Source organism: Sodiomyces alkalinus (assembly GCF_003711515.1).
Source record: "Sodiomyces alkalinus F11 unplaced genomic scaffold SODALscaffold_2, whole genome shotgun sequence".
Lineage (NCBI taxonomy): Eukaryota > Fungi > Ascomycota > Sordariomycetes > Glomerellales > Plectosphaerellaceae > Sodiomyces > Sodiomyces alkalinus.
The window spans coordinates 2508739-2525638 of NW_021167080.1; the positions used below are offsets into that span (position 1 = coordinate 2508739).

Here is a 16900-nt window from a genome sequence, read left to right on the forward strand (position 1 = left end):
CGAATAGTACGTTGTAGGTACCGTTGAGGTTTGCTGAATCAGCTTTGGGCCATGAGACAGAGCAACAGTCAAAGAGTTCGTCGTAATTTAAATCAATATTATAATTATGGACACACCTGACTCATCCGTCTTCTTAATCTGCATCTTCGTCTTGGTCACCGTCGTCAGAATTGAACCGTCATCAACAACTTTGTCGAACCACCGCCAGCACCCGGCTAGCTGAGATGTGTATCCATTTTTTATGATCAAAATCAAAGCATGTGAAATTGGATGCCTCCTTTCGCCCTCTTTGACGAGGCCGCTCGTCATGGCCCACAGACACACATATCCATGATGTGAGAAACGATCTTATCATGACTCCAGAAGCAAGACAGCAACACACCATTAACGAAACTGCGCCGCCTTCCCCTCCTCCATACATCCAACTTCTTCTGCTATGATTCCCTCTTTTAGGCTTCCAATGATGTTTCTCGAAATGCCCATCCCGGCAATCCGTCGTCAAAGGGCAACATGAATGGCCATGCAGACAATCCTGCCACTTCTGATCTCTTTTCTTCAAGTCCACGCGGGAGACGACCTTACACGTAGGTCCGCGTCCAGGCCCAGGCGGTCGCGGCGCCTTGCAGGTACGGATATACCCCGTCCGCTCATGTTTGGCCATGTCAGTTTCCTCTCAGTTTCGTCCTACTTTATTTCTGTATACGGAGTACGCAAAATCAATGGCATCCAGTACCTGAGGGCACATATATGCAGCATGTGCATGCGAAGACGCCCTCTCACCCCGTCGTAAGCAGGACGGGGACTGGATTGGAAGGATGAGCAGCGACGACACAATTCTTCCGTGGAGAGAGTGTGAGGTGGCCGTATTTGTAGGTCGTCTCGTGGGCCCCCAAGATGCGATGAAGCTCCACCGGGCCTGGTTCGTCGGCAGATCCGGGTTTGACTTCTTTGTCTGTTGCAAGGGAAAAAAAGAAGAAAAAAAAGAGGATATGTCCAGGTGGATGGTTCTCAACCCAGAGGGGGCTCACGCGGACCCTCTTCGTCGGCCCTAAGAGCGACGAACTGCTGGCTTCGAACGATCAGAAACAAGGCAATGTAAGACATCGACTCGCTGGGCCATTGTCTTGATCTTACACGACTGGTGGGTCTACTTCGTGGTGGTGCAGCGCCAGCCATCCGAATCCGCCCACACCACTTACTTCTAAGCGCCCACTGGCTCACTTCCAATCCGCCACAACCTATCAAATGCCGCCACTACCCACCTCACCGCGAACTACAATGACGGGCTTCTTGGGCTTCTTCTAAGCTTGGCCTATGAAGCTCCGCAGGAGGCTTTGAGATGGGAAATTTACAAAGAAGCCCCAGGCCGTCCCTTCACGGGCACGTATGGCCTTTCTTTCACCGTGGCTTTCATTCTCTTTTAATCCAAGCTTGGGACCCCATCCAATCTTCTTTCTCTCCCTGTCTTCTTTCGTCCCGGGCTCTGGTTCTCTCTGCGTCTTCTTTTGCTCGTCTGGTTTCGTCAAATCGCTGGTCGTCTTTCGTTTTCTTCGTTCCCCCAGCTTTTCAGCATGTTTATGTTCCGAGAGTGACGTTATGAGTATGAGAGACGCTTTTTCTCAAGCCTACACGACATGGCTCTTTTTGGTTTCCCAGTGTTGTGCACCCCTATCAGCTTGTCTTGGTGACAAGCCCGGTGACCCAGGTAAGTCGTTCACGCTTCGTCGGCCTGGGCGTCTTTTTTTCTGTTTTTTTTTTCTTCTTTTTTTTTTCTTTTTTTCTTCTTCTTTTTGCGTATACACGTCTATTCTGTGCTGTCCCGAGAGCGACACCTCCGGTGCCGCCGAAGACGATGACGATGGGTATAGATGGATGTTGACTTCTGAAAGCCTTCGCCGAGGAGAAACGGTCGGTAACTGTGTTGCGGGATCAACCTGCACCGGTGCCGAGGCCATTTGCTGGCACAAGACAGGATTCTTGCCAGCTAGAAACGAGGAGGCTTGTTGCAGAGACTGATTCGGTGAAGAGCCTCGCCTCAACCCGTGCCGGCTTTGGCTTCCCAATGAAACCCCGATACCGGTCATCCTCCGAGGCCACAAGTGCCACGACATCGCGCCGGCCGCAGATATCCCCCCCTTCTGATTTTCGCCATCTTCATTCCGAGTCGTTCCATTTCCCCCAATACACTCGTCTTGAGCATGTATCGCGACGTCCGCCCCTCCCCCCGAATTTCCGTCCCATCGAGTTGAGCATCTGCACGCCGGGGAGACAGCTATCACCAATCCTGCCAGTCTTCGAATTTCCGAGTACCGTGTGTCTACCATCGAGTGCTCATGTTCCTGGGAAGCGGAACGACGACTTCAATTTGGACTCGGATCGAAGCTACTCGCCCCTGTCCTTCCATGTTCCCCGCAAACCAACGACTTCTCCAACCGTGCACGACGAGTCGCCTCCTAAGATCCCTCCCAAGTCTAGAGCACGGGCTAATACCTCCCCAAACCTGGAAAAGATGAAGGAGCGAATTGCCGGCGCCATGATCGAGGTGGAGAACCTGCAGAAGGAGATTGACTCGATAATGGAGCGACAGACCGTCTATACTGCTAGTAGTCGACCATCGACAGCGTACTCGATGGCGCCTCTTGGTAAGCTTGGCCCTTGAGAACGACGAGGACACCGATATCTCGGTACGTATGAAGTTGCTAACCAGCTTAGCAGACATGGAGCCCATGCCCTCGATTCCCGCGCTTCCTCCAGCCGCACCCTCGTTCGCTGAACGATTGAGCACAGAACGGCCGCAGACAGCACCTTCAGCATCGTCGACGGTGCGCATCCCTCACCGCGCCAAGACGTTTGCAGAGGCGTCAGCAGCGTTCATCACCCCTCCGCCCAGCCGGGGAGGAAGTGAGGAGGAGGAGCACCCGCTACCCCCCCCACTGCCGCTCGTACTGCGGCCGCCCCTTCGGAAGAAGAAATCCTTCTCGCGGGTGTCGAGCTGGCTCTTCCCCGACGACGGCGGCGCCGCCGGCCGCGAGCAGCACCGACGTGACATCAGTCTCGATTCGGTGACGAACCTGCCCCGGCCGGTCAAGGGGCGAGAGGGCTTCTATCAGTGTGTGGCACCGGGCGGCCAGACGACGGGGCGTCAGAGCTTCGACACGCTGTCGACGGTGCCCACCTGGGAGACGGAAGGGGAAGAGGAGGACGAAGACGGAAACCGGACCGTGCCTACCACGACATGGACTCCCGGCAGCACACCGGTGACGAAGCCGGACGACGTGACTACACCGCTGGAGCGGATAGCCACATTTGGGAAGGACAGTAGTATTAGAGGTCTGGAAAAAGGAGGCGCCAGCCCTCGAAGGGAGAGCGTCGGGGTGGCATACTGAATTCCTTTTTTTTTTCTTTTTCCATCTCGTTTTCTTTTTCTTTCTGCCTGCATTCTTCACCCTGACTGGGCCAGGGAGAGTGTTAATATTCGATACCACATTTGTACGTATACCCACGTCTGCAAGTATCCCAACTGGGTGTTTGGTTTCAGTTCTATGTACATATCTAGTGAAAGTTGTGATAGACATGGGAGGATGTTGGGAATGTGAAAGCTACTGTTGGCGATCTCTCTTCTCAGAGAGGTCGTCCATCCTTTTCATCACCACTTCACTAAGGGGAATTGTGGGGATGCTGACGATACTGATCGAGGGAAGGATGTCCGTGATTTTCGAGGGACGCCGCTGGCTATGACCTTGATGGTCGACGCGGGTCACGACATGCGGCCGGACGGAAGATCATCTCACTCTCACAGTAGGCGGTGGGTGGGGGTCTTGGTAGGTGAAGGTGTCACATTCTAGCACGTGAGCCACGGTATGGTGACCTCCTATTGGTTGGAGGTGCCCCACTATCTTCGCTTGGAAGGTGGCAGATGTATTTAGAACACGTACACCCGCCCCCTTTTCCTTTCTCTTTTGTACTCAATACAATCATACATTTCCTGAATCAACGCTCCATGCAAGCACTCTCCCGTCAATTCAACAGAAGGGGCCAGCATAAATTATCCATCTATATTGGACATAGAAACCGCGAGTCTAAGCACTACGTCGTACCTTACCTTACATAAGGTGGTTTAAGAGAGATTCGACTTGAGACAAGTCGGATCACGTCACACTACGAAGTATCCGTACCTAATAAATTCCTCACAGTCCAGAATGTAACTCCCTTCGCATAAGGACAGAGTGGGTCAGGCCCGTTGTGCTTATCGGCCCCGTTCATCACCGATACTCCGACCTGCTTGTGGCTTCGTCCATTGCCGCCGCCCCGACTGCTCGTTCTTTCACTTCCATCTTATTGGCCAATGGATATTATCGCCGGTGACTATTGTCACCGGTCTCCGATACGAAGCTCGTTCCTTCCCTCCCTTTCTACTACAGACTCGGGTGGCTTGCGAAGCCAAGCCCTTCGGCATTAAAGCAATGATCTCCTCGACTTCGCTGTAAAACCTCCCTCTGCCTGGTGGACAAGTACAAACATCCGTTTTCAAAAATCATCTAATCTCCTCTCATCGTCTCTCTGCCCGACTTACACGGGAAGTCTTCCCTCCCCCTTGTGACACTAGAATCTACAAAATGGGTGCCGACTGGTACGGCCCCGGAAAGTCAAAGGCGGCAAGTAAATTTCTGTCGTCTTGCGCAGGTTTGTCTGCCGCGACTACTCCTGTAGCCTATACTCGTGCTTGGGATGACGGCGCGGACCAGGAGACGGATGCCCGCGGCGGTGCTACGACGACTTGCGACACCCCCAGCGCCGATGGGTGTCGTGATGGCTGCTGCGACGGCCATGTCAATGATGCCAACGGACATATCTCCAAGGATGGCAGCGGCAGAGCTTCTCTGCAATCCGATTCCACCAACTGTTGCGGCGCCGAAGAGCAGTGCCATGGTGTGTTGTCTTTCGCAGCCCCTATTCCTTTCCTCTCCACGCATCTCCTGCCAAGAGATGATATGGGTTTGTGCATCCTATACTAACAGGAGGGCCATGTCGTGGAATGGCTACGTCCAGAAAAATGCATTGCAGTCGTCGCTGCCATGGAATGTGAGAAAGCTTGCGTCGAAGACGCGGACGAGCATGGTATGCCCCCGCGTTCAACCTGCGTCGAGCTGACCTACACCTCTGGTCTTGTTTGTGTTTTTGCTTTTCTTCTTCCTTTTCTTCCTCCTCCTCCTCCTCTGGAACACCTTTGAATCGCGTCCTTATTTCCATACCTAATCACCTAATCTGTCTATCCCGACTCTTACCTGCCCCTCCCTCTTCTTATCCACCTACAACACGCAATTTGAGGACGGATTTCTGATTCGGTCATGTTCCTTAGAGGCTGTCGACCATCGCCATGTCCACGACGACCAGGGCAACCACGTGATTCGGCCTGCAGCAGCCACCTTCGCAGTGCCTTCGAACGCTACGCTGCTTATATTGCCCAGGCTCGTTGCATCTGCCGCACCGTCCTGGAGCGGCCTCTCTTCTACATGCTGCACCAAGCCAAGAAGAACGCCACGAAAATCAACACTGCTACGACTATCAAAAAGAAATCTGCTACTCTCGCCCTCAGTGGTGGGAAATCCCGCTACACTATTACCTCCAAGACCTCGAAAAAGATGCACCACAAACATTCTTCCTCCGATGCCCTCGTTGACGAGCTGACGATTAAGTCTGGCTCGACTGAGCCTGACAAATCGGGCTGCTGTGGCGGCTCCGATCATCATCATGCCGCCAACCCCACTCCGCTTCGACCTACAACACCCCAACCTGCCTGGTCCAGGGTCCGAGAAGAAGTGAACGACGACGCCGAATATGATACTGGCGGCACTGAGGCTGTCGCCATCTTCATCGCCGGGATGACTTGCGCCGGGTGCGCGGAAAAAATGGCCCGCGCCCTGAAGTCCACCCCTGGCGTATCTCAAGTCCGGGTCAACTTCGTCATGAGCAAAGCCGACTTCTCCGTGGATCGGACCATTACCACACCTGACCATGTTATTCGTGCCGTCGAGGGTGCCACTGGTTTCCGCTGTACTCGAATCGCTGGCGACGGCGACCACACCCTCGACGTCTTGGCATCGCGCGATGCCGTTTCAGAGCTGCTGAGCAACCCGGCCCATGGTGTGACCGGTGTCACCGTCGCGAACAAGGGGGTTGTCAGGCTCACGTACGACCCTGCTATTATCGGCGCCCGTTAGTTGTTTAACTCGCTGGAAGGCTTGACCGGGGGGTCTTGCACCCCCGGGCGCCGACCCTGCGCTGGCCCGCGGCCGGGAGAGGCTCCACGACCAAACCATCAAGACGGTAATGGCCGCCGTGCTGACCATCCCCGTCGTCGTCCTGGCGTGGGGTGATACTTTGGCCGACGAAAAGACCAAGGCACATGTCTGGCTTGTTCTCGCTTCTCTCGTCCAGCTCATCGCCGTTCCCGAGTTCTACCGCCCCGCCATCTCAGCACTTGTTCATCTCCATGTGCTCGAGATGGACATGCTCGTTGTCATCAGCATCACTGCTGCGTTCCTATACTCGGTCGTCGCTTACGGGTTCCGCGTCGCCGACCAGCCCCTAGAGACATCGGAATTCTTCGAGACGAGCACTCTACTCATCACCCTGATCCTCCTCGGTCGCCTCATCGCCACGTATGCCCGCGTCAAGGCCGTCTCGGCCGTCTCCGTGCGGTCTATGCAGGCGAACACCGCCGTCCTGGTCGAGAAGGAGGGTGGGCAGGACCGAGAGATTGACGCCCGCCTGCTCCAGTGCGGGGACGAATTCAAAATCCTACCGCACACTCGCGTCCCGACGGACGGGGTCGTCATTAGCGGGTCGTCCGAATTCGACGAGTCCATGCTCACCGGCGAACCTATCCCGGCCCCCAAGCGGCCACAGGACCACGTCATTGCCGGAACGGTCAACGGCGATGGCACCATTGTGGCGAAGCTCACACGCCTCCCGGGTAAGAATACGGTCACCGACATCGCCGCAATGGTCGAGGAAGCCGCCAACTCAAAGCGTCGTTTCCAGGACGTGGCGAATAGGGTCGCCAGCTGGTTTGTCCCCGTCGTGACCGTCGTCTCCCTCATCGCCTTCGTCGTTTGGGTTTTGGTGGGCCTTAAGGGTCGGAACTGGCCTACAAGCAGATCTGTGGTGAATGCCCTCACGTACTGGGTAGCCATCCTCGCGGTTTCCTGCCCTTGCGCTCTCGGTTTGGCTGTACCCATGGTTCTCGTTATTGCTGGAGGCATTGCTGCGCGGGGAGGCGTCGTCATCAAGTCGGCCGATTGTACTGAACGGGTGCGCAAATGCACGGATGTGATCTTTGACAAGACCGGCGCCATCACGGAAGGGAAATTGGACGCCATGGTCGAAGAAATCGTCACATCCGACCGAGAAGGAGCCCTAGCCATCGCCAAGGCACTTGTCGCCGGCGGGAAGCACCCTGTTTCGGCTGCCCTGGACAAGCACCTCGCAAGCCATTCTGTAGAGGCTCTGTCCGGCGTTGAAGACATCCGCGTCGTTGCTGGTTGCGGGGTCGAGGCAAGCCTCAACGGCAGAATCGCGCCGGTCATCCGCGTTGGACCCGAAATGAACAACTCCCTATCGTCACTCGGCTCCAGGATCAGGGCCTAACGATCCTGGTGATCACAAGCGACGGTAACCCCCTAGCAGTCTTTGGATTCCGAACGCTTCTCCGTCCCGAAGCGGCTCACGTCATTGGTGCCCTCCAAGCCCGAAATATCACAGTGCACCTCGTCTCGGGTGATCAGACTCGAGCTGTCCAGGCGGTAGCCGCAGCGGTGGGCATCCCGCTCGAGAACGTCGCCGCCGAGCGCTCGCCGGGAGAGAAGCGCGACTACGCGGCCTCCGTCATGGAAGGCCCCAAGAAGTACGTCCTGTTCTGTGGCGACGGCACCAACGACGCCGTGGCGGTCGCGCAGGCGCACACGGGAGTCCAGGTGGGGGGGGGACCTGTCGAGCAGCGACGTCACGCAGGGCGCCGCTGACGTGGTGCTCCTGGCCGGGCTTGGAGGTATCCCTTTTCTTCTCGATGTCAGTCGGGCGGCGTTCAACCGCATGGTTTTCAATTTCGTCTGGTCTGCCGTGTACAATGTGGTCGCCATCCTCATGGCGGGCGGGGCCTTCGTCTACGTCCGCATACCACCCGCGTACGCCGGACTGGGGGAGATTGTTAGCATTCTTCCGGTCATCTTTGCGGCTTTGTCTATGCTGCTTCTCAATCTTCGCCAGAAAGCTTAGACTCCGTGAAGATAAGTTAAGACCAAGATCGCTATCAAGGCTGTGGCTCAGACAAATATGAAGGAATTTGCGGCTTCACCGAGGGTGGGAGGGGAAAAAAAGAAAACAAAATGAAAGAAGAAGGGGACAGGTTGCTGATGAGGTACCACAATTTCTATTTGATGACGTCTCGACTAAACGGAGGGTTGTTATCTATGCTTCATAGGCGCTAGATGTTTGCTGTGAAAAATAATGGTATTGCCAAAATTAGCGAAATCTGATAGTCATGAATGCACACCGAGTCTCACCGAGACCATTGTAGGAATAACCTCGAGGTGAATTGCACTCCGTGGTCCCACGCCCCACTTATTTGCGGTCTTGTTCCTCCAGCCCTTCAGCTAGCACGGGTACCTGGGTAATGTACCTAGGTTCGATAAACACAGTAAAGCGGAGCCGACACGACCTTAGCCAGCGCACCAACCACGTTTCCGCACTGGAGGCATGGTATTGGTACACATGGTCAGGGGTTTACACCGAGACAAAAAGTCGGCCCCACAAGTTCTCGACAGCTCCATGGGTCTGGTCCTCTTCACCACCTCCCTCCCTACACCAACCCTACCCAATTTACTGGACAAAGTAGCTAGGTGTAGAAGGGCAGGCAGTACAGGGAAGCAATCAGCAGCAACCTCGCCGACTTGAGGACGCCCATCTCTCCCACCATAAAGAAGCATCTTCGAGGAGCCTTTACGGACCACCTCGTCGTCTTTTACCGGTTTTCTGCGCAGGCGCACAACCGCGGTCATTCAACATGGGCTTCTCAGACATGACTGCCTCTCTGAAGAGATTAATTTCCGGGGAAAATAACCCTAGGTACACCGCAATACCGGCCTCCAACAGCGTCACCGATGGCGGGAATGTACAGATTCAGTCCAGTGGGAGCAGATGGCTACCACAGAACAGGCGACTCCTTAGGGTCTTGGGTGCACTCGTTTTTGTCACTCTCGTTGTCCACCTCGGTGTCGTTCTCTGGTAAGTAGCCAAATCTTTTTTTTTTTTTTTCCTTTTCCTTTTTCTTTTTTTTCCTTTTCCCAACATCAGACCGCGAGAGTTTGCTGACGAGATGCACAAAGGCGCATCACGAATTGCAAGGTTACGGGCAACTGCCAGGAGGAGGACCACACCCAGCTCTGGGGCCAGTACTCGCCCTTCTATCCCGTGCCCTCAGACTTCGACAGGGACGTCCCCGCGCAGTGCGAGGTCACCTTTGCCCAGGTCCTGTCACGGCACGGCTCTCGTGACCCGACGGTTCACAAGTCCGCCGCGTACCGAGAGCTGCTGGCCCAGATCCAGGAAACCGTAGAGGACTACGCCCAGGGCTACGAGTTCATCCGGGACCACAAGTACACACTCGGAGCCGACCAGCTGACGGCCTACGGCCGGCGCGAGATGAAGGTATCCGGCACAGCATTTTACCGCCGGTACAGGGCCCTTGCGGCGTCTTCCGAGCCCTTCGTTCGGGTGTCGGGCCAGCAACGCGTCATCGACTCCGGGCTGGAATGGATGGATGGGTTCCTCGAGGCCAAGCAGGCCGACGGGCACGAGGTTCCGGGGGCGGAAAGGGCCGACTGGGAGGGTCGTATTGTGGTTGTACCGGAAGAAGAGGGGACCAACAACACGCTCAGCCACGGGCTCTGCTCCGAGTTCGAGGAGGGCCCGTTCTCCCGCTTGGGGGGAGAAGCCCAGACGGAGTGGAGGGACGTATTCATGCCTCCCGTCGCGGCTCGGGTCAACGCTCATCTGCCCGGGGCGAACCTGACCCATTCCGAACTGGTGTACCTGATGGACCTCTGCCCCTTCAGCACGGTGGCGGACCCGGACCTGACGCTGTCGCCGTTTTGCGGGCTGTTCACGCTGGACGAGTGGCGCGATTACGACTACTACCAGACCGTGGGCAAGTACTACGCCTACAACGAGGGGAACCCTCTGGGGCCGACGCAGGGTGTGGGTTTCGTCAACGAGCTGGTGGCGCGGTTGACGGGCAGGCCTGTGCAGGATCGGACGTCGACCAACGAGACGCTGGTCGGGGACGAGGAGACGTTCCCCCTCGGACGGGCGCTGTATGCCGACTTTAGCCACGACAACGACATGATGGGCATCTACGGCGCGTTGGGACTGTACGGGGAAGAGGCGACGGGAGGGCCGCTGCCCAAGGCGGAGCGGTTGTCGGCTCTGGAGGCGGGCGGTTTCGCGTCGAGGTGGACGGTGCCGTTCGGAGCGAGGATGTACGTCGAGAAGATGAGGTGTGGAATGATTCGCGGTGGGGAGGATGAAGATGAGGAACTTGTGCGGATCCTGGTCAATGACCGGGTCGTTCCGCTGGCTGGATGCGGCGCGGACCGCTTGGGTCGCTGTCGGCTGAGTGCGTTCGTGGACAGCTTGGAATTCGCGCGCAACGGTGGCCGCTGGGATGAATGCTGGATTTAATCAATGAGTGAACGCAACGAGTAAGCGAGCGGGGAGTCCGGCGTTTGATATTGCACATTTTTGTACGTCGTTGATGAATGAATTGATTCATTGCGTTGTGGTTGAGCTGAGAAACACCCCCGTTGCTAGGGAGTGTGTGGAATGTGCTGATCTAGATCAGTTTACGGTCCAGAGTTGGGCCACTTGAATGATGTCTTTGAAAGACAGATCCGCAAACAGGAGATGGGAGATGTCAAGTTGTCTCGTCGTTATCCCGTCACCACGGAATAATTACCTTTTATATGGTGTAGAGCTACGTACGGTAGCATCTTGTTTAAAGCACTGTACCATGGAAGCGAACCCAACTAACAATGTACAGTGCGCATTGAAATTACTAAGGTACCTAGACAACGCATGCTAGCTATTGGATTGGTCAGCTTCTTCTCTTTCGTCATGGTGCAACTTCGCCTGTTGACGGAGTACGTAACCTAGACCTAAGATTACCTACCTTACCTTACCTTACCCAAGGCTGTTGGGACTTTGTTGTACTACCTCAACAACCAACAATCACAATCTCCCTCTCCCCCCATTCCCTTGCACTCGATTTATCGCCAGTCGAATAATCGCGAGACTTTTACTGGAAGGCTATTATAGCTTCCTTGTCGAAGGCGAACGAGCTGAAGGCAGGCGACCAGAAAACAGCTGCATGACGACAGTCGAACAAGCATCTTTCCCTTTTCGGAACGGTCGGCATCAACCACGAAGAGACGCAGAAACACAAAGCCAGGAGACGAGCCATTGCATCGAGAAAGGAAACGGACGACCTGAAACGAGTTCAACCCGTTTAACGAACCGAGCCGTCAGAGGCAGCAAGAGAGACGAGGTGCAAATAAATACCAGCCAAGATGGTTTCTACAGCAGGAACCATCGTTATAGCGATTGTGGTTGCTGCCGTTGTGGCGAGCGCTGCCTGGGTCGTCTACACCCAACTACGCGCAAGGAGATTAGGCGTACGTATCCCTCTTGGATCTCTCTTGTGTTCCTCTGCTCTGCCTCGCATACTTGACCACCCGCCCATCAGCAGAACAAGCAACGCCATCGTAGCTAACTTATTTCTTTCTCCAGCTCCCACCCCCTTCCTTCACATCGTACGTCCCATTCCTCAAACGCAGCTCTCCTAGCGGGAGCGGCGGAGGAGGTGGTGGTGGCATCTCCGGTTTCTTCCGCTCCCTTCGCAACCCCCGGTCCGCGCCAGGCGCCTACGAAGAGCCCCTCCAGGGCAGCAGCAGAGCCCGCCGCGGCTTCGGCCCCCTCGACCCGGACGAAGCCTGGGACTCGCGCGTCGGGTACGAGGCGGACACCTACGGTCCCTACGGCGCCTACGAGGAGCAGGAGCTGCGTACCACCACGGGCGGACGACAGGACGTCGAAACGGGATATTCCGGGGCGGCGGCCGGGGACGTGGGTGCGGAGAGCTACGACATGAACCTGCCGCGGGACGTGGAGCGGGGACGGACTGGACCGAGACAGGGCCAGGTCGGCCGGAACCCCTTTGACGATGATGCGGAGGCGAGTAATATCAGCTTGCGCGGGGTGAGCCCTCGGCCCATCGATACCGGAGCGGACAACCGGCCAGGTGGGGGTAATGGCGATGGCGAGAGTCCGACCGAGAGGAGGTCGATGTTCAAGGAGAATGTCTAAAAGCGCTATGAGAGAGGTCTCGTGTCTGTATTTCTCCATTTTCCCTGGGGCGACCATAAAGCGCGGATGCCGGCTTCTGTTCTGTTCAGTGGGGACTGGGGCAGGTTGGTGGTCTTCCTGCTGCCTTTTTTCCTGTAAAGAATTATTTTCTCTTGCTACGCGTGGCATAGGCCTCGAGTTGAGGCTATTCATATGAGACATGACTTTGGTTATACTCTTCATCGTCTGGATTGGGGTGTGGTGGGCGTGTTGTGGGAGAAGATGAGAACGTCGCCAGTTTTCATCCCCCCCCCTTCACCACGTCCAGCTCCTGTTCATCCCCTCAGCGATTCAAGTCCTGCGAATATGGTCATCATCAAAGGTGAAGCCGTGGGTGTCCCTTACGACTAGCCGCCATTCGCACCATTAGATGACATGAACAAGTTGAATCCTAGTTGGGAACCCTTCGCCCGGATTAACTGATCGTCGGAACGTGTCTCGTTCAAGAAAGATTGTTGGTTGGCACTAATTACCTAGTACTCTTATTCACTTCCGGTACCTGTACCTTCTAAAGCTGCCCCGCCGGCCGGCCTACTGACTCCGTGTGCGGGGCAACCCCCAAAGCCCAAGGCGGGGGCAATGCGTCACTGAGCATATTCAGTTGTCCCTGCCAATGGGATTGGATGTAGAAATTCGTTGCCTCGCCTCTCGCACAATCAACAATCAACGGCAGCCCAAACGTCTTCCACTCTAAACTCCAGATCGTCAGGAGTCAGTTATTGAACACCATCTAGGTCTATTGAAGCGTGGCACAGCTACCAACCAGCCCAGAGGCGCAATCACCATGGCGGACCTCAATCTTCAAGAGATTCACGACACGCTCGTTTCTGTCGCCTTCGAGGCCGGCAGGATGATCATGTCCGCGAACCCTTCCGAAGGCGACCAAGGCACCAAACTGAACTGTACGCAACCTCGACATGTCTCCGTCTTTGCTGTTTTCCACTTCCTGCGCGTTTCCCTCTTCTTCTGGCGTTTTGCTTACGGCACATGCTAACTCTCTTTCTCTCCAACCAGCCGTCGACCTCGTCACCGAAACAGACAAAGCCGTTGAGAAGATGGTCTCCACCCGTCTCCGCGAATCCTACCCCTCCATATCCTTCATGGGCGAAGAAACCTACACCCCAGGCGCCCGCGTGGGGCCCGAGCCGACCTTCGTCGTCGACCCCATCGACGGCACCACCAATTTCGTCCACGCCTTCCCCTCCGCCTGCATCTCCCTCGGCTTGGCCGTCGACAAGCGCCCCGCCGTCGGCGTCATCTACAACCCGTTCCAAGACCTCCTCTTCACCGCCATCGGGGGCCAGGGGGCGTACATGCACCGCGGCGCCGCCGCCGGCCACGGCGCCCCGCAGCGTCTCCCGTTGGCGAAGAACCCGACCCCGCTGGCCGGGCTCGGTTCCGCCCTCGTCGGCGTCGAGTGGGGCTCTGACCGCCACGGCCCCAACTTCGAGGCCAAGGCCGCCACGTTCCGCAAATTGGCCGCGAGCCCCAGCGCCGAGGGCGGCGGCGGCGCCATGGCTCACTCGCTGCGCAGCATGGGCAGCGCGGCGCTGAACCTCGCCGCCGTGGCCGCGGGGCAGTTGGACATGTACTGGGAGGGCGGTTGCTGGGCTTGGGACGTGTGCGCTGGGTGGTGCGTTCTCGCCGAGGCGGGCGGCATCGTCGTTGGTGGGAATCCCGGCGTTTGGGAACCCGAGCTCGATGGGCGTGTTTACCTTGCCGTCCGTGGGGCGCCTAGCGGCCAGAAGGAGATTGTGGAGGAGTTTTGGGCTGTTATGGGGGATCACCGCCTGGAATATTCGGTGTAGCAGACAAAACGAATAGCTCGACATCCTAGATCAGCAAGTATAAGACAGGCGGCTCCTCTAATAGGGGCGATGCGCATAGACTAGGTTGGACAAGACTTGGCTATCTGTAGCATAAAAAAAAAACGAAAGAAAGAAGGAAAGAAGGAAAGAAAGAAAAGAAAGAAAAGAATAAGAAACGAAAAGAAGAGAGAATAGAAAAGCCTAGAGGACAAAAGAGAAGAAGAAAAAAAAAACCGGGCCATAAAGGGCCGCGAAATTCACAACTGCCTTATAGAGGTCAACTTGTCTATACTCTGTAAACAAGTTGACCTCTATACCGTTTCTTGGACGTTAAGCCAGATTTTTTCTTCCCGACCGACCGTAATGAGATGACATCGACACTGAAACGATCCCTGGATGCACTTCATATAACAGGTTAAGAAAGAAATAGTGAATAACCCCAAAATAAGTTTCCGGTCATATTGTCGCTGTCAAGTCGCAACCCAAGCTGACGTTAGGTGTCAAATCCATGAACTCGGTTTTCTACTGTCCATATACATTTCACTCTGTTATCAACGCCCCGGGATGCCAGAAATATGACGCAATTTGACATGACGTGATAAGTTGCAGAGCTCTTAATTTTGCACATTTAGATCTTCCCCAAAGCTGTAGCCTGTAGGGCCAACCCGTCCATGGCCACGTCCCCACTGCCGACTGCCGACCTGCTACGGAAACAGAGCGATTGGAAGTTGCATTTAGATCCGATTTCTATTTATGACACCGAAACCACTTTAGCTGGTTCAAGTTGCCACATTGGAGGTTTAGAACGGCATATGACTTGCCACAGACCGATTCACCGAAGATGGGCACGCACATTGCTGCCAATGTCGTGGTGAACGCTAGTCCGTTTGCGGGTGCTCGAGGCACCTCCCCACGTGGCCCACACCCTCCGCCGCCAAAACCCCCGACGGGATCTAGCGCAAGTGACTGGTTCCAGGAAATGGGTAATCCTTGCAGCTGGTCAAATAGTGGGGCGGCTTTAACGTCATCGCAAGGGGGGTTTGGGAAGAGCCTGTGTATGAGGAATGGGGAGAAAGGCGTAACAGAGGCATAGTAGTCAGGACGTCTTATTGACATACTAGGAGACTTGGTGGGAGCAGACCATCAAGAGGAGGGAGGAAATGAAGGAGGGGGAGGGAAATTACGCGCTGCCTGTCGGCAAAATTCGGCGTTGGGCTTCCGACGTGAGAAGAAACTAGGAGAATTGTTATGCAACAAAGCGTGCGTTCGAGAACGGGCCTCGACTTTGGTGCATGTGCAGTCCACATCCCCGCTCCCCCCCCCCCTCTCTCTTCCGGGTGCTTTTCCCCACTGTTGCTGTCCGACAATCCGCTGCAGCAGTGAAAGAGGAGAAAATGCAAAAGAAACATTGGGAGTTTATCTTCAACTGGCACGAAAAACTTCGAACTGCATAGGAAGGTGGTATTGTTCAACACAATGCAACCGACACGGCTATCGCCGACTGTCACGGAACCTGTTCGAGACTGTATAACAATATGGCACATGGGCTAAAGATGCCAGTCCCTGCAGCGATGGGATGATTTTGGCTGTTGGTTGACGATGGCGCTGCCTTGCATGCCTATGTATGAGATGGGTAGGAGGTGAAGAGGTTGGCGGAGCGGTGTGATGGTAGTGAACGCATGCTGACAGGGGAGTACCAGGGTGGCAAGGATCATGACGGACCCCACAAGGTGTTTGGAAAACGACGATATCCCACCTTTTCGTTCGATCGTGTCGCATTCTCCTCCCACCTTTTATTCGACCCGTAGCCGGCCAACTTGCTGTGGGCAGGCATGGAGGAGACCACAGAGACAGTGAGGATCTGCAAGACCAATGATTACGAAGTAAGAATTGGATGACAATGATGGCCAGGGATCCCTGTCGATGCCATGTCTTGCACGAATGAACGATCCCAGTGCTCGGATAATTAGGTAAATAAACCGGCGTCCATGCTGAAGTCCAGGTCCAGCATCAGGTGGTGGCATCGGCGACGAGCATACGCGGATTTTTGGGGGTCGGCTGACTTGCGAATTCGCTAGTTCGATAGTGATGGTGACTCAATATCAGCCAGGTCATCATCTAACCTGTCCAAGATGCGCGGGCTATTGCGCGTCGTTTTCTGTGCGCATGTCGCTTGCAACGGAGTGTGGAAGAAGAAAGGAGTTTGCGGCAGAGGCAAGTTGGGTTGGACTAAGGTATGCAGATGCAACGAAGACCGGTGAGCTAGTAAAGGAGGAGCGGAGGTCCATGGCCTGGTTCCAGGCCGTGTCGGTTCGAGATGGTCCCTACAACGTACTTCTACTAGGGTATGTAAGCAGACGTCGGACGCCGATATTCGTACCAAGTCCGGCGACCGGTGTTTCGTGCCTTGGCGTGTTGGGAATATTGAGGGTATTTCTATCTTTCCTTGATATCGAAGTTTATAGACAACGCATATATTAACATAAACTGCGCATGTGTGAAGCCAAAGAAAACGGGTATAGGACGGAGCAAGACGATGAATGAATCGACGGTGGCGGGGTTGAGAAGCTCGGACCAGAGAGACAGAGGAGGGGGAATGGAATGGAAAGACAAGAACACCTATCCCTGTTAGT

The 16900-nt window shown here is 55.4% G+C and overlaps 7 protein-coding genes across 7 annotated transcripts; 6 read left to right on the forward strand and 1 right to left on the reverse strand.

The window, feature by feature from the left end:
* Nucleotides 1–79: 79 nt before the first annotated feature.
* Nucleotides 80–835, reverse strand: SODALDRAFT_100053 (hypothetical protein). Its single transcript, XM_028606441.1, has one exon. It carries the CDS (start codon nt 659–661, stop codon nt 182–184), a length of 480 nt encoding a protein of 159 aa, XP_028468391.1. The 5' UTR covers nt 662–835; the 3' UTR covers nt 80–181.
* A 446-nt stretch (nt 836–1281) lies between these two features.
* Nucleotides 1282–2238, forward strand: SODALDRAFT_100055 (hypothetical protein). The gene is made up of 2 exons (XM_028606442.1): nt 1282–1705; nt 2027–2238. The coding sequence occupies exons 1-2, from the start codon at nt 1387–1389 to the stop codon at nt 2140–2142; spliced, it is 435 nt and encodes a 144-aa protein (XP_028468392.1). The 5' UTR covers nt 1282–1386; the 3' UTR covers nt 2143–2238.
* Nucleotides 2239–2509: 271 nt separating this feature from the next.
* SODALDRAFT_321904 (hypothetical protein) lies at nt 2510–3386 on the forward strand (the record flags this gene model as incomplete). Its single annotated transcript, XM_028609663.1, has 2 exons — nt 2510–2642; nt 2716–3386. 2 exons carry the CDS (start codon nt 2510–2512, stop codon nt 3384–3386), a joined length of 804 nt encoding a protein of 267 aa, XP_028468393.1.
* Nucleotides 3387–4616: 1230 nt separating this feature from the next.
* On the forward strand, nt 4617–8277 carry SODALDRAFT_338321 (heavy metal translocatin; the record flags this gene model as incomplete). Its single annotated transcript, XM_028612770.1, has 6 exons — nt 4617–4929; nt 5050–5118; nt 5395–6179; nt 6301–7584; nt 7638–7976; nt 8014–8277. 6 exons carry the CDS (start codon nt 4617–4619, stop codon nt 8275–8277), a joined length of 3054 nt encoding a protein of 1017 aa, XP_028468394.1.
* Nucleotides 8278–8865: 588 nt separating this feature from the next.
* Nucleotides 8866–10846, forward strand: SODALDRAFT_306931 (3-phytase A). Its single transcript, XM_028609051.1, has 2 exons — nt 8866–9285; nt 9387–10846. The coding sequence occupies exons 1-2, from the start codon at nt 9065–9067 to the stop codon at nt 10738–10740; spliced, it is 1575 nt and encodes a 524-aa protein (XP_028468395.1). The 5' UTR covers nt 8866–9064; the 3' UTR covers nt 10741–10846.
* Nucleotides 10847–11253: 407 nt separating this feature from the next.
* Nucleotides 11254–12882, forward strand: SODALDRAFT_330327 (hypothetical protein). The gene is made up of 2 exons (XM_028611173.1): nt 11254–11729; nt 11845–12882. The coding sequence occupies exons 1-2, from the start codon at nt 11625–11627 to the stop codon at nt 12418–12420; spliced, it is 681 nt and encodes a 226-aa protein (XP_028468396.1). The 5' UTR covers nt 11254–11624; the 3' UTR covers nt 12421–12882.
* A 361-nt stretch (nt 12883–13243) lies between these two features.
* On the forward strand, nt 13244–14267 carry SODALDRAFT_270337 (inositol monophosphatase; the record flags this gene model as incomplete). The annotated part of the gene is made up of 2 exons (XM_028607712.1): nt 13244–13361; nt 13474–14267. The coding sequence occupies 2 exons, from the start codon at nt 13244–13246 to the stop codon at nt 14265–14267; spliced, it is 912 nt and encodes a 303-aa protein (XP_028468397.1).
* Nucleotides 14268–16900: the final 2633 nt, after the last annotated feature.